The sequence below is a fragment of the Diplotaxodon limnothrissa genome, linkage group LG18 (genome assembly GCF_057381915.1).
Source record: "Diplotaxodon limnothrissa isolate DT_005_m linkage group LG18, D_limnothrissa_male_GT1.1, whole genome shotgun sequence".
Lineage (NCBI taxonomy): Eukaryota > Metazoa > Chordata > Actinopteri > Cichliformes > Cichlidae > Diplotaxodon > Diplotaxodon limnothrissa.
The window spans coordinates 16,691,867-16,705,104 of record NC_140613.1 but is presented as its reverse complement, the minus strand read 5'-3'; the positions used below and the strand labels follow the sequence as shown (position 1 = coordinate 16,705,104).

The 13,238-nt window shown below is 38.3% G+C and overlaps 2 protein-coding genes across 2 annotated transcripts; one reads left to right on the top strand and one right to left on the bottom strand.

The window, feature by feature from the left end:
- Nucleotides 1–1,901: 1,901 nt before the first annotated feature.
- efcab14 (EF-hand calcium binding domain 14) lies at nucleotides 1,902–11,724 on the top strand. The gene is made up of 9 exons (XM_085378085.1): nucleotides 1,902–2,586; nucleotides 3,142–3,290; nucleotides 3,442–3,587; nucleotides 4,312–4,410; nucleotides 4,516–4,623; nucleotides 8,521–8,673; nucleotides 8,791–8,899; nucleotides 8,998–9,129; nucleotides 10,191–11,724. The coding sequence occupies exons 1-9, from the start codon at nucleotides 2,411–2,413 to the stop codon at nucleotides 10,367–10,369; spliced, it is 1,251 nt and encodes a 416-aa protein (XP_085234211.1). The 5' UTR covers nucleotides 1,902–2,410; the 3' UTR covers nucleotides 10,370–11,724.
- On the bottom strand, nucleotides 11,473–13,170 carry znf830 (zinc finger protein 830). The gene is made up of 2 exons (XM_085378086.1): nucleotides 12,613–13,170; nucleotides 11,473–12,532 (listed from the first exon to the last, which is right to left on the bottom strand). The coding sequence occupies exons 1-2, from the start codon at nucleotides 13,112–13,114 to the stop codon at nucleotides 11,976–11,978; spliced, it is 1,059 nt and encodes a 352-aa protein (XP_085234212.1). The 5' UTR covers nucleotides 13,115–13,170; the 3' UTR covers nucleotides 11,473–11,975.
- Between the last annotated feature and the right edge of the window lie 68 nt (nucleotides 13,171–13,238).

Below are 13,238 nucleotides of genomic sequence, written 5' to 3'. Positions count from 1 at the left end.
GCTGTGAGAATTGAACCAAAGCGACCGAGGGAAACTGTAATTAATGTATTTCTTCTTTAGTCTTCTCATTTGTTTGACACAGCAGGTAACCTGTGAGGAAAAAGGTAGCATGGAATTTTTTTTATTAACAAATCACAACTTGGCAACATTTTCCATCAAAATATGATGACATTGATAAAATATCACCAACACAGAGCAGACTTGAGGGGTTTTTTCTTCTTCTTTGCCTTAACTTTGATTGTTGCTTATTTGTTCATAAATATTTAATTCTTTGGAGAATTGTAAGATTTGAAGCCAAGTTTTCAGGGAATTTAATCCTGCAGTGAGAATAATGTTGCCCAGATGCTCTGACTCAATTAAAGATTTTTCCTTTAAATATTTATTTAGAATATTAGTGAATTATTATTGTTACCCTTCAGCCATTCCTTAGTATTTTCTGTGGTTTGGCTGACAGGGTATGTTGTCCTGCTTGGGGAGTCCATTCCCTTCAGGGTGTGTGATTGATCTTCACTAGTGTGTAAGTGGGTGTCAATATACCATCCATATGAAAGCCAGAACCTAATGTTTCCCAGCAAAGCAGTGCACAGTGAGTGAAAAATAATCAGTGTTATTCATTTTACCTGGTAGTAGTTTTAATTTTTAATTTTTGCCCAGAATCATTAATGTTACCATTTAAAAAAAAAAAAGAATAAATACATGAATAAGTAAATACTGCTGAGGGAATAAAAGTACAAAGAATTTTTTTTTTTTTTTTTAAAAAGCATAAACTCTTTTACTTGTGGATGACAATGATCACTACTTTAAGTCCCTATTTTTAAAGTGTATAAATAGGATCTTATAAAAGAATATCATAACTGAACGAGTACAATCTCTAATGTAGGTGTAAGTGGATGCAAGTGTTTGCTAAGTTATTTTTTAACCACAACAACTCCTCCTGTTGTTAAACAGCATATCTTTAATTTGCAATAAGAATTTTTTCCATGTTAATTATAAAATGTCATCATGATTTGTATTTTAGCAACATTATTAAAGCCTATATTTTAAAACAGTGCCTCATCTAAAAACATGGAAAAATGAAAGAACCAAGAAGTTAACATATAAACCCCTATTGTTATGCTATTATAAACTTTGTCCCAATTTTATCACAAATACACAAAATAAGAGAGAGAATTATATTGTATTATATTTATCTGATATTTAAATTATGTGTGCCATGTGCACAACACTGTTCTTAATTATTGTACTGTAATTTACATCCTGAACTTAAGTGAACTTTATTTATTTCAGTCATTATAGTCCACTTGAAACCAAAAAACAAAAAAGTAATAAAAGACAACACAAAAATACAATCATCAGTGATTACACCGTGAAATTTTCCAGTGTTTTGAGAAGTAGGAAAACATCACTTATCAGTTAAAGAAGGCACAGTTAAAACTATTATGACCAGATTTTCTGAATCAATTGGCTGACACATTTGCATGTAACCTCCCTCAGCAAAGCATGAAAGGTAGGAACATTACAAGACAACATGTGCTTTTAAAGTATATAATAGACTGTAATCAAATGATTAAATATTCATAGACTGTCGTCTGTTTTCTTTAAAGCTCCATCAAATTTTTTGTTTCATATATATTTATATATGACTCAGCGTTATTGCACCTACTCTGTGTTCCACTGTTATCGGTCTTCTTTGATTTGCAAAACCCTGGCTCACAGTGACAGATTATAAGTCATTTACAACAGTTTAAATATTATCTGTCACTTTTTGACACGACCGTGCGACTGCTGTCTGTCTGTCGGGGACGGCTGGTGTTTTGCTCCCATGGCTCGCTCCCTGTCAAAACGGAGCGCAGGAAGTGGCACCGTTTTGGACCAATGAGCTGTGAGATTACTGGGACGCCCTACCCAAACAACACAGGCAGCAGAACAAATTGTTGTTGGAAATATGTTTACGATATGACCGACAGGTTGTATTGATTTATTTAAACACTTGAATGCTGTGTTTCGGAAATGACACAGGTCAGAGCAGCAAATTTTAAAATTCAATGAGACGTTGTAAGAGCACAGCGGCGACCAGCATTAGCAAACGTTAGCAAGCTGTCAGATGCTAGCCGAGGAAGCTAACCGGTAGCGCGTTTAACAAGTTATTTTAGAGAAGCTCCTTTATTTGTCGGAGGGTAACGTCACACCGAACACTTTGTTCGTGCATTATTTGTATGGTAAAGAATCCAAAAAACCGATGTGTTTTTATCTATTTGCACCATTGCCTGGTTGAAATTTAAGCTAGCAAAAGGACGTTAAGTTAGCTTAGCTCCGCTCCGTAAACTTAACATCTACCAAACTGGACAAAACATTGGATTTAGTGGGGTTTAAATCGGGCTCGGCGGGTTCGCTGACCCCTCAAAAGAAGATGAAGAAGAGGAAGGAGCTAAATGCTTTGATTGGTCTCGGGGACAGCAAGAGGAAGAAGACCAAAAAGGGCTCCGGTCACCGGCTTCTCCGAACCGAGCCTCCGGACTCGGAATCGGACTCGAGTTCCGACGATGACGACTTCAACGGCATGAACGGCGGAGTCAACTTTGGGAAGTAAGTAAGCAGTTTAACGAGATTTTGTTACGTGTGTATAGCATGTTTTTTCCTACGCAATTGACCTCATTAATAAGATGCCTTAAATTCACTTTGAGTTTCTAAAGAAAATCTGAAAGTGAGTTCTACCTCTGAATTCACTTTTAATAACGTGTGCTTGTGTTTTAATGTGTCATGCTTTGGGACTGGCTTGTCACTATTTTATAAACTTCAGGGATACATGGGAAAATGTAAAAATAATAAATATGTTTTTCAGCATCATTTCAACAGTCAGCTCCCATCGAGCACACTGCCTTTATAGTGCAGAGATTAAAAGAAAACCTCTTTATTGTCAGATCAATTCACTCTCCTGCTTCTGTGCTCGGAGCATCAGGAAAATCATTGACTGTATAGAATCTACCCATCCAGATTTCTGAAGCATGATTGCTTACAAATAATCCTCATAATTCCCATAACATAGCACACAGCTTTCTGAAAATATCTCCTTCATTAAAAATGGAAGAATGTGTACGGCTGTAAAGCTGTCTCACGTTACTGTGTTTCTTCTCTTTACAGAAGAAGCTACACACAGTGCTGCAATGTGTGCTATCCCTTGTTTCTGTTCATCATATTAGCTGCCTGTGTCATGGCCTGTGGTGGGCTCATATGGATGCAGATTGCTCTGAAAGAAGATTTGGACTCCCTGAAAGAAAAGCTGCACAGCAGTAAGACTCCTAAACAAACCTTGTTATCTTTTTGTTATCACTGAAAAGAAAAGAAAAAAAAGGTCTTGTACTTTGTACACAAGCATTTTATATGCTAGTTAAACAGTCACATATTCCTTTATTTTAACACTTATGTTGTTTTTTGTTACAGTGGAATCCAGCCAGAAGGTTTCGTCAAGTGAAATACCAAAATTAAGCGAGGACCTGAAAAACAAGGAGAGACAGCTTGATGATATTGAGAACGGTGGCAGAGGCCTGAACAAACTCTGGTCCAATCTGACAGAAATGAACCGAAAGGTCAGTCATAATGTCTGTCTGGAGGTTTTGAAACCACCTCGACATTTACTCAGTCATACATACAAAACTGAGCTGTTAATGATAAGCTACTGAGTGGTAGTTAAACTTAGAGTGAGATTTAACTCAGGATGATGCACTTTTCATACCATGTAGCTGAAAATTGCTTTAGAAAAGTTTTCGAAATTGCAGATATAATGCATGAAATAGAAGTGGTGCCAACAGTAGTAGTTAAAGTATATTTTTTTAATTTGTGGTGTTAACTTGTAAAAAAGAAAATGCATAATTTATGTTCCTACAAATTGGATTGGATTTTTTTTAATTTTCTGAAATGATAGGTAGGAACAAAGAAGAAGATTTTTACATTTATTTAGTCTCTTTAGTCTTAAGTTTAGGTTTGCTGAGATAAAATGATTGAATATATAAAGATGCCAGTTTGTTGAAGTCACCAGACTAAGACGTCAGCTTTTTAGTAATTTATTAACAAACATGTTACATTTTTACTGAAACATTCAAATTCAAAGCAAGATGGACAAAATAACATACCTAGTATAATAATGTAATAGTAATACAGTCCAAAAGCACCACATACATTTGTTTTAAATATGTAAAACAAACAGAATATTGTAACATTAGTGATGGTAAATTTGAGGGATGTTCTATTAGATTGCATTTTTTGTTAGGTGTTCCTAATAAAGTGGATGGTTTGTGTCTTTTATTTGTACAGATCAGTTTGCTGGACTCTGCTGTAAACCATTTAAAGGCCAACTTGAAATCCGCTGCTGATTTAATTAGCCTTCCAACAACAGTAGAAGAGCTTCAAAAGGTGAGAAGAAAAGGGTAATAAAAACAGAAAAAAGATGCCTTGTACTTTTTTCCCCCTTTTAAAAATTTTGTTAGAAGTGACTTTACAAATATTTTTCTTTTCCAGAGTGTTGCTACAATTGGGAGCACGCTTACAAGTGTACAACACGATGTGAAGACTATGCAGGCTGCTCTTGAAACTCAGAAGAAAGATGACGACTTGAAGGAGACAGTGGTAAATTTATCAGTGACATTTGTAATAGTTTGGATTGAACAACTGACAGTTGGTACAACTGCATGTTGTGACTAAAGAGCATATCAGATCTTGAAAGCGCTTCCTCCACACATTCACACTTTCAGATTGCTTTTGTACTTCTTGCTTGTGTATGTTTGCAGTTGACTAATTGTACTTTTTCCTTATTTGGCCATTGTTTGCATGCAGTTACATTAATGTATGTTGATAATAAACCTGGGAAAGATTTCAGGTAATAATTACATTAAATGCGCAAACAATTTCTGAAAGCAAAAATCTGAGACTGCTTTAAACACTCAGTTTTTCTTCTTTTGTCTTAGTGTCATGTCAGGGAGCACAGATATCTTTAATATTTCTGAAGGAAAAATGTCTTTTAAACTGAAGCGAAAATGGCTAAAGCTACTTGATTCAGAAAGTGTATATAGGTATAAGCAATTAGGTTTTACGTTTTGTTTTAATTGTTAATTATGCAGATTTAAGCAAACGAGAGAACAGAAAAAATTCCCTTTAATAATTTGCTCTGTGTAGTTACACATGCAAAAAACATTTTTAGTCACTTAAATGTAACTATTTTTATTCTTAATTTTTTACTTTCCTTCTAGAATGTACACAACCCTCTTGTTTGTGTTATTGAGTGCATGTGTTATCTGAGTGCATGTGTTATCCACATGCACTCAGTGACCACTCTATTAGTTACACCTGTTCAACTGCATGTTTAGGAACATCAGCCAAACACGTGGCAGCTGCTTCATGCATTTGGGCATGTCGTTATGGTCAAGATGAGCGAAAGTTCAAAATGAGTATCAGAATGGGGGATAAAAGTGATTTAAGTGAATGTGGTATGGTTGTTGGTGCCAGATGGGCTAGTCTCAGTATTTCGCATATTGTCGTTCTACTGGGAGTTTTCCTCATAACCATCTCTGGGGTTTACAGGGAATGGTGTGAAAAAGAGAAAATATCCAGTGAGCAGCAGTTCTCTGGGTGAAAATGCCAGAGGTCAGAAAAGAATGACCAGACTGCTTTGAGCTGATAGGAAGGCAACAGTATCTCAAATAACCACTCGTTATGTACTAAGAACCAGAGGTGGGACCAAGTCATTGTTTTGCAAGTCTCAAGTAAGTCTCAAGTCTTTATCCTCAAGTCTCAAGTCAAGTCTCAAGTAATGTCAGGCAAGTCAGAGTCGAGTCTCAAGTCACTGGTGTAAAAGTCCGAGTCAAGTCACAAGTCTGAAATTTTGAATTTCAAGTCCTTTCGAGTCTTAAAAAAAAAAAACGAAAAAAAGCATGTTGCAGTTATGCTAAATGTAAATATTAGACCATGTAATTTTTAAATCTGTGTTTTTCTCAACACATGACAAAATAGTGAACTTAGAAAATATACACAAATTGTGAAATTGCACCTCTTTAAAATGCAGCTCAATTAAACCTAGCTCCAAGAATAATTTTCACCGACAGTTCTGAGATAAGCTGCATGTTATTCTTGGATGCGCTTGTAGGACCGGCTTTAAAATCGCATGACAAAAATATCATACATACATAAATGATATTTTTTTTAAAATATCATTTAAAAAAAAAACTGCATCACCAACGTAGCCTGGAAAACATTTGCTAGTTAGATGAAGTCAGCTATCTCATCGTAGCATATTTATATGCATATTTATAATTATACGCTTCTTGGAGTGAGTGCATACACTCATGAAGTTTAGTAACTTCCGGTCACTGCAACAAGCCCAGGTACAGTTTACCGACGGATGGGTGCAGGACCTTGAAATGCACCGTGTAGAAAGTAAAGACCATCGTATGTATCATAAGTTTACCAGTCTCACAAATCGTCGTCATAAATACACATTCGTTAACCGTTTATTAATATAACCTTTGAGCTCAACGGTAATTAATTAGCAGTGGAAATAATTTCTGGTAGCATCACAGAAATGTAGCAGTGACAATAATACTGTATGCTGTAATCGCACTGGGCAATTAGTGATACAAAACAACAGTTTTATCCTGTGAATAAAAGTATATGTTTTTGTCAATGTACCATAATAACAGAAGTGAAACGCAATATTGTGTCAGGACAATTCACTATTTATGCACAATAAACACAATAAATAAAGGAGCATAGCGCGACAATTTCTGTTCAGCGCCAGACTTGCTTGTAACCTATATCACCAATTATGTTAAGAAAAATGACGCATTAACTACAACAGCAGACTGACCTGTGTGGAAATGCTTGGAGCAGACTAACCTGTGAGCTGGAGTGTTCTGGGACGTTATAATTGGTCTTTGAATGGCTGCAATCCAGTCGCCTCTTTATTACTTCGGAAACATGGCTCGAACAATTTCTCTTCAACGACGTAATCCGATAACAACCGATCTCTTTACCCGTCGGCTTCCCGTGGCTGTCATGCGACCGGCTATTGCAGTTAATAATACAACAGCTTCTTGACATTTTTGTGTTTCTTTTTTATCGCTGTATAACTGATTTTAATTGAAAGCCTGCGTGCGCTAATACCGCTTGCCACGAGTTCCCAGAATCCTTTGCGGTTCTACCCGTGAATGACGTCACATTTTCAATCTCTATATAATATGCGTGTTAAATTTTATATTTGGGGTGAAATATCAAGTCTTTTCAAGTAAACCGGTTCAAGTCCAATTCAAGTCCCAAGTCATTGGTGTAAAAGTCCAAGTCAAGTCACAAGTCTTAGAACATTTTTTCAAGTCAAGTCTAAAGTCATAAAATTAATGACTCGAGTCTGACTCGAGTCCAAGTCATGTGACTCGAGTCCACACCTCTGCTAAGAACTGAGGTTGTTCTGAAGGAAAAAGGGGATCCTAGCTGGCACTATCAAGATATGCCTAATAAAGTAGCCAGTGGTTATATATCTCAGTGTGTCTCAGTAGTTACGACTGTTTCTCAATGTTGATAAATTGTATGAGAGGCAGAAGGGTCCATGAGTATAGCCTTCCCAGCAGTTTTTCACAAATATTGAAGGGTTAATGCAGTGTTGGCAGCTGACAACCATCACAGAATAATCAGTAGCTGTATTCCTTCAGAAATAGGATAGGGCTTCAAGCTTTAGTATTTCACATGAGCAAAGCTGAAAAATTATTTTATGAGTCAATGTCAAAGTTGGATTTCACTTATGTTGTTTGACAGCTTGTCTGTTTTTATTTACATCTCTGCTCCCTTCAAATGCTGCTGAAGGCTGCAGATCTTATTTATTATTTATGTATGGACGTATAGAGACAGGTGTGCGCATAAAACAAGTACTGCGCGCACTGGAATGAATGCGTTAAATAACTTGGTGTCCTGCTGTCTAATGTACTTTCAGTCTCACTCAGAATTGAGACATATCTACTCAGACATGACCAAGGCGTTTCAGTCGATGAAATGTTAGTTGATCTGCTTAACTGTTACACAGATCCAAACCAGAAGCTGAGGTGAACTTCGCCACAGCGAGATTAACTTGTTAAACCACAAATGCATGCATGCTTTTGCAGTTCTTGTCAAGCTTACATTGACGGAGTTGCTGGGTTAAGAAGGTCCTGTCATTTCTTGGATTCATGCCTTGTGTTTCCATCCATAATACATGAAACAAGTGCCAATCTATTTTGGGAGCTTAGATGCTTTAGTTTGCAGAGTGAAACTAGGTCAAATATCCGAGACGACTGCAGAATGTTTTCTCCACATTATTTTTCATTAGCACAACAGGAAGATAAAAGACACACAGAAAGTAATTGTACACTTCCATCTACCTGATACCATGACTGCAGCAGTCATATGAGGTACACTGTCAACCTGAACCTGTTAACACCTTGGTATAAAATCTATTTTCCCTTAACTATGAGATGGTTGACATGTTCTTTTTAATCATTATAGGACATAACAGACCTGAGAAAAGCCATGAGTGAGGTTAACAAGACAGAGGAGCAGCACCACACATGGACTGATGAGCAGATCCACATCCTCCTCTCTACAGTGGCAGATCTTCATCAGAGAGTGGCCTCATTAGAGAACGGCTCAAAACAAAGCGTCAGTAATATGATGAGCCTTTTTTTCCCTTCCCTTTGATGATTTTGTGGCGTTGTGTTGATACCAGGATTTACAGGAACACTGTAAGCACTTTTTATTTTATCTTCTGCTGTACAGTTGAACAACAATGACCCAGCACCTGAAGCAGCAGTCAGCAGTGAAAGTCCAGCAACTGAGGCGGTGAACGAAGCTACAACAACCAAAGCAACACCGGGGGATGTGCAGGGTAAAGTGTAGACAAAAGGGAGCTCATCACAGAGGTCATATTTGCCCCGTGTTGCATTTTAATGCTTATTTCTTCTTTATTTATGTATTTTCTGACAGAGATCACCACCCCGCTGACAGAGCCACAGACGAGCAGGCATCCTCCCTTTTTAACTGCAAACCGCTCGAGGAGACATATTTGGACAAAATGTCCAAAGACTGTGTCACTGCCTGGCATCGGTTCTCTGACAGGTGCACTCTAACACTATAAAATACATATCTCAGCATTCATAAGAAAAAAAATCAAAATATTGGGAATTACACACGCTGGCTTTATTGTGAAGTTAAATGAGACGATTGATTCTTCGCTGTAATGAAAGGAGTCTCTGCTTGTTGCCTGGCAACCTTACCAAGATGATAAGACTACCTTTCAGCCAACAAATAGCCCAGCGCATAATCCCCTAATCTTATTTTGATACTTTTTTTGCATTGATTCAGCAAAAGGGATACATTGCGTTAATGAGCTTTCGAGGCGCTGCAAGAACAAAACCATCGCAGTCCTTTCATATCCTTGTAGTACAGTGAGGCTAAATCCACACTTATATGAAAATGATCTGTTGTCAGAAGAATGTTTTAGCATCTCCACACATACTAGCAAACCTAATATCAGGCATTTCTAAAAGACTCAGTTGTAGGGTTCCTAATGCTAGAGTGGTGCGGAAATGCATTTTTCTTAGAAAACTGTAAATGTGTGGACATGCTCTAAACCTATGAAATTAGATTTCTGTCAAATGTCCTGGCATGAAATGAAACATAATTAAGAGCAAATAATTGAATTTCATGAGTGCAGGTATTGATTGCCGGACGGAAGAAGGACACTACTGTGAACGGTCACTTTCTAAGCAGTGATGCCACAACCTCTGGATTAAACAGGTTCAGTTTTGTGTGGTAAACTGAGCCACACCATGGCAGTTATATACCATATTTGTTTACAATTAGGAAATTGCAGTTTGCATTTCCACCCAGTCACTATATGTGCAGTACATGTATCTGCTGAAGACTGGGCAACTTTTTGTTGGTGGTTGTATATGCCTTGTATTTCGGCTCTAACTCTAAAATCATAAATGCTGAATCCTGATGTTCTTTATGATTTTTTTTTTCTTTAAATCTTAATAAGCTATGTGATGTTTTAAAACAAACTAACAGGACAGAAGTGAGGAGGCTCCAGAACTTGTTGCTTTGCTTTTAGCAGAAAATTAAATATTTCCAAAGTGTACAAATTTTGTTTGTAATTAAAATATTTTTTGTTACAGACTTGGAACGCATGTTCCAGCAGACAGATGCTGAACAAAATTCATTGAGTCTGACCTACGAGGACCTGAGGGAAATATTTGGAACATCAACACCCAGCCATCGTATCGTCAAGTGCTTTGACACTGACGGGGATCAGAAGTATTCGCTGAAGGAGCTGAGAGCTGCTTTAGGTTTGTGAGCACATCATCATCACCGAGAGCAGTGAACAGTATTGAATACCCAGCTGGGTCTGTGGGGTTTGGGTTTTCCGCCTCTTTTCTGTAATTGCTGCACTTTCCTGAACTGAATATTTATCTTACTGATTGTGGAAAAAGTGACACTGACATTCCCCGTACTCGCTCCCCATCCTCGAGTCCATTTCGACTCGAGGATGCCCCAAAGCATCTTAAATTTTAACAGCAATCCAAATGAGTATCTGTATATAGAACATCCAGCTCCTATGTTAACAAACGGCTCGGTTTATATTATTAATCCATGGAAAATAAGTGTGAATTATTTTGACTCTCTTGCTTTACCCTGAATCTTAAGACTTGCAGTGTTCATGTACTTGTCTTTATTTGTTGGTTGGTTTGTTCGTTCCTTGGACCAACTGTCTCATCTTGATGTAAAGTTTTTGTGTATTTAGCTTTTACTGAGGCTGTAACTGTCAGTGTATAGCAGACTTTCCTCCTGCCGGCACCTGGTACAACTCACGTAAACTTTATTTATAGAACATGAGATAGAATTTTATGAATGTTTACAAATGACTACTATAAACAGCTTTGTCAGGCTTTTGTTTTGGTTTTAGACAATTTCCTTACTTCTCCAAAAACATACTTTTGTATGCTATTTTCTACGCTGGATACAAGTTTGATTGTTCCTCCTCATTTACCTTATTCAGATGGTTTGGATCATGTATTTTATCCATCTGTACATGTATATCTAGTGACTGTGGTTCTGTTTTATGCATTTTCCTGATGTTTTGCAGATTTGAAGGGCTACGAACACTTAAAGTCACGTAAAAGATTTTTAAAGCCGTAACTCATGAGGCATATGTAGCAATAACAAAATGATTTAGATGTTACCTGTGTAGAATTGCAGTGGAAAGGCAGAAGACATAGCTCACAATATGTAACAGGTAGTATAAGAAGCACTGATCGTCACTCTGGACTTGACTCATTTTATGCCATTTAAATGGCCTCATAATGTTGTACTTACATCATAAATTTGTCATATTCAGACTTTGTTGTATGCTGTAAAAATGTATTCTAATCTAGTTACCTTGTAAATGGGGTTGGGATGATAAAAAAAAATTGCTTTAGAGACATAATCCAACATGTTGCATTTTTTAATTCTGTTGTGCTTTGCATGTTCCTTTTTATGTAACATGAACGCATTATTTATAACTTAACGTAGGCGACTAATTGTTTTTGCGGGACATGGGTTAGCTGGCTTTGGTCACCATTGCATAGATTTTGGGTCCATGCTGCTACTGTATGTAAATGAGAGATTTTATGAATGTCTTTGTTTGAGCACCAATGAATAAACATACAGTTAAAGGTTTGATTGTTGGATTCCCATGTGTCATAAGACAAAGTGGCAATTCTCATGTGTCTGTGGCACTCAGGTCTTTTACTAGAATTATATCCAATCCAGTCTGAAATATACAAAGGGAGAAAGATTTGATAGACATTTTCACAAACTTCACAGTTTTTGGAAACTGGAACAAATTGGCATCCACCTTGAGGAAGGCTATAACAATATTCTGAATAAAACTGAGGTCAGTCACACATATCAAGAGAAAGTCAGGCCAGAGCTCCTTTGGCTCTCCAGTCCTGCGACAAAAGCCCCAGCAACTCCTCTTCATTCTCCTCCTCTTCTTCTTCAGTGCTGTCGCCAGTGTCCACTTGTTCCTGCTTTCTGGGCAGAGACTTGCTCTTCACCACATCCCGTCTGTCCCTCAGTACTTCCACCCTCTTGTAACACTCAATTTGTTCATCAATTTCATCAATCTGACGTTCAAGTCGCCCCTCCTCGTCTTCTTCTGCCACGATGGCCTCGGACTTTGTGTTCACCTGTCGGATCTCCTTTTGAAACTCTTCCCACTCCTTGTCCATTTGATCCTTAGGAGCGTCCACGTTGCGCACTTTGGCATCTCTAACCGGATCGTCGAAGAAACCCTCCGGGAGCGCCTCGGCTGTGTTGTCTTTCTTCTCTGGGATCTTTTCCTGAACGTCTGCTTTGAGGATGGAGCCTGAATGGGAGATTGCAGGCGTGGGTGGGATGGAGCTGTCAAAGAAGTCAGCTGGTAGTCCTGCAGCTTCATCCTTCTGAGCAGGCGGATGTGTGGCCACCTGTTCACCTGTCAGAATCAGAAAGGGTTTTATTGCCAAATGTTGAGCGGGTTTACAACATTAGGAAATTGCTTCAGTGCAAACATACTGTTATGTTTGTATGTCTCCCCAGTAGCTTCATTATCATCATCATCGTCCTCATCATAGACTCCAGCCAGCAGGCTCAGTCCTGCAGTCTTCTGTGAAGAAGCAGCTGCCCTCTCGCTGGGTTTCTCAAAGAAATTTCCTGGCAGTCCTAACGAAGGCTGACCAGGAGCCGCTGCGGGTTTCGCCTTTTTTCCTTTAACGTCCTCGTCGTCGGGTGCTTTCCGCTTCAGTGGCTGACTCTGCGGTGTCACCGGTTGAGTTTTTGCTCCCTTCAGCTCAGCAACCTTTTCTTTGTGCTGTTTCCCAAGAACATGCGCCGACCACAGCAGTTCGGACTTCACCTGCACATTGCACAGGGTACAACTGAGGTGGCCGAGACTGTTGTATTTAGCAAACGGAGACTCGACGCGTTTCTTGTCACTGGCTTGCTTTTGTTTCTCCCTCATTAGCCGTCGAAGTTCCTCTTGATTAACAACTTTCTTCCCTTTCTTAGAGGTCGCCATTCTTGTAAACAAAAACAAGCTCGTTAGCTAGCCAGCGAGTTGCTTCTGGAGAAGTACGCGCGTCTCATAAAGATGACGCAATACAATAATCTCGCGAGATCTGTCAGTTGCCTGCTAACGGGGT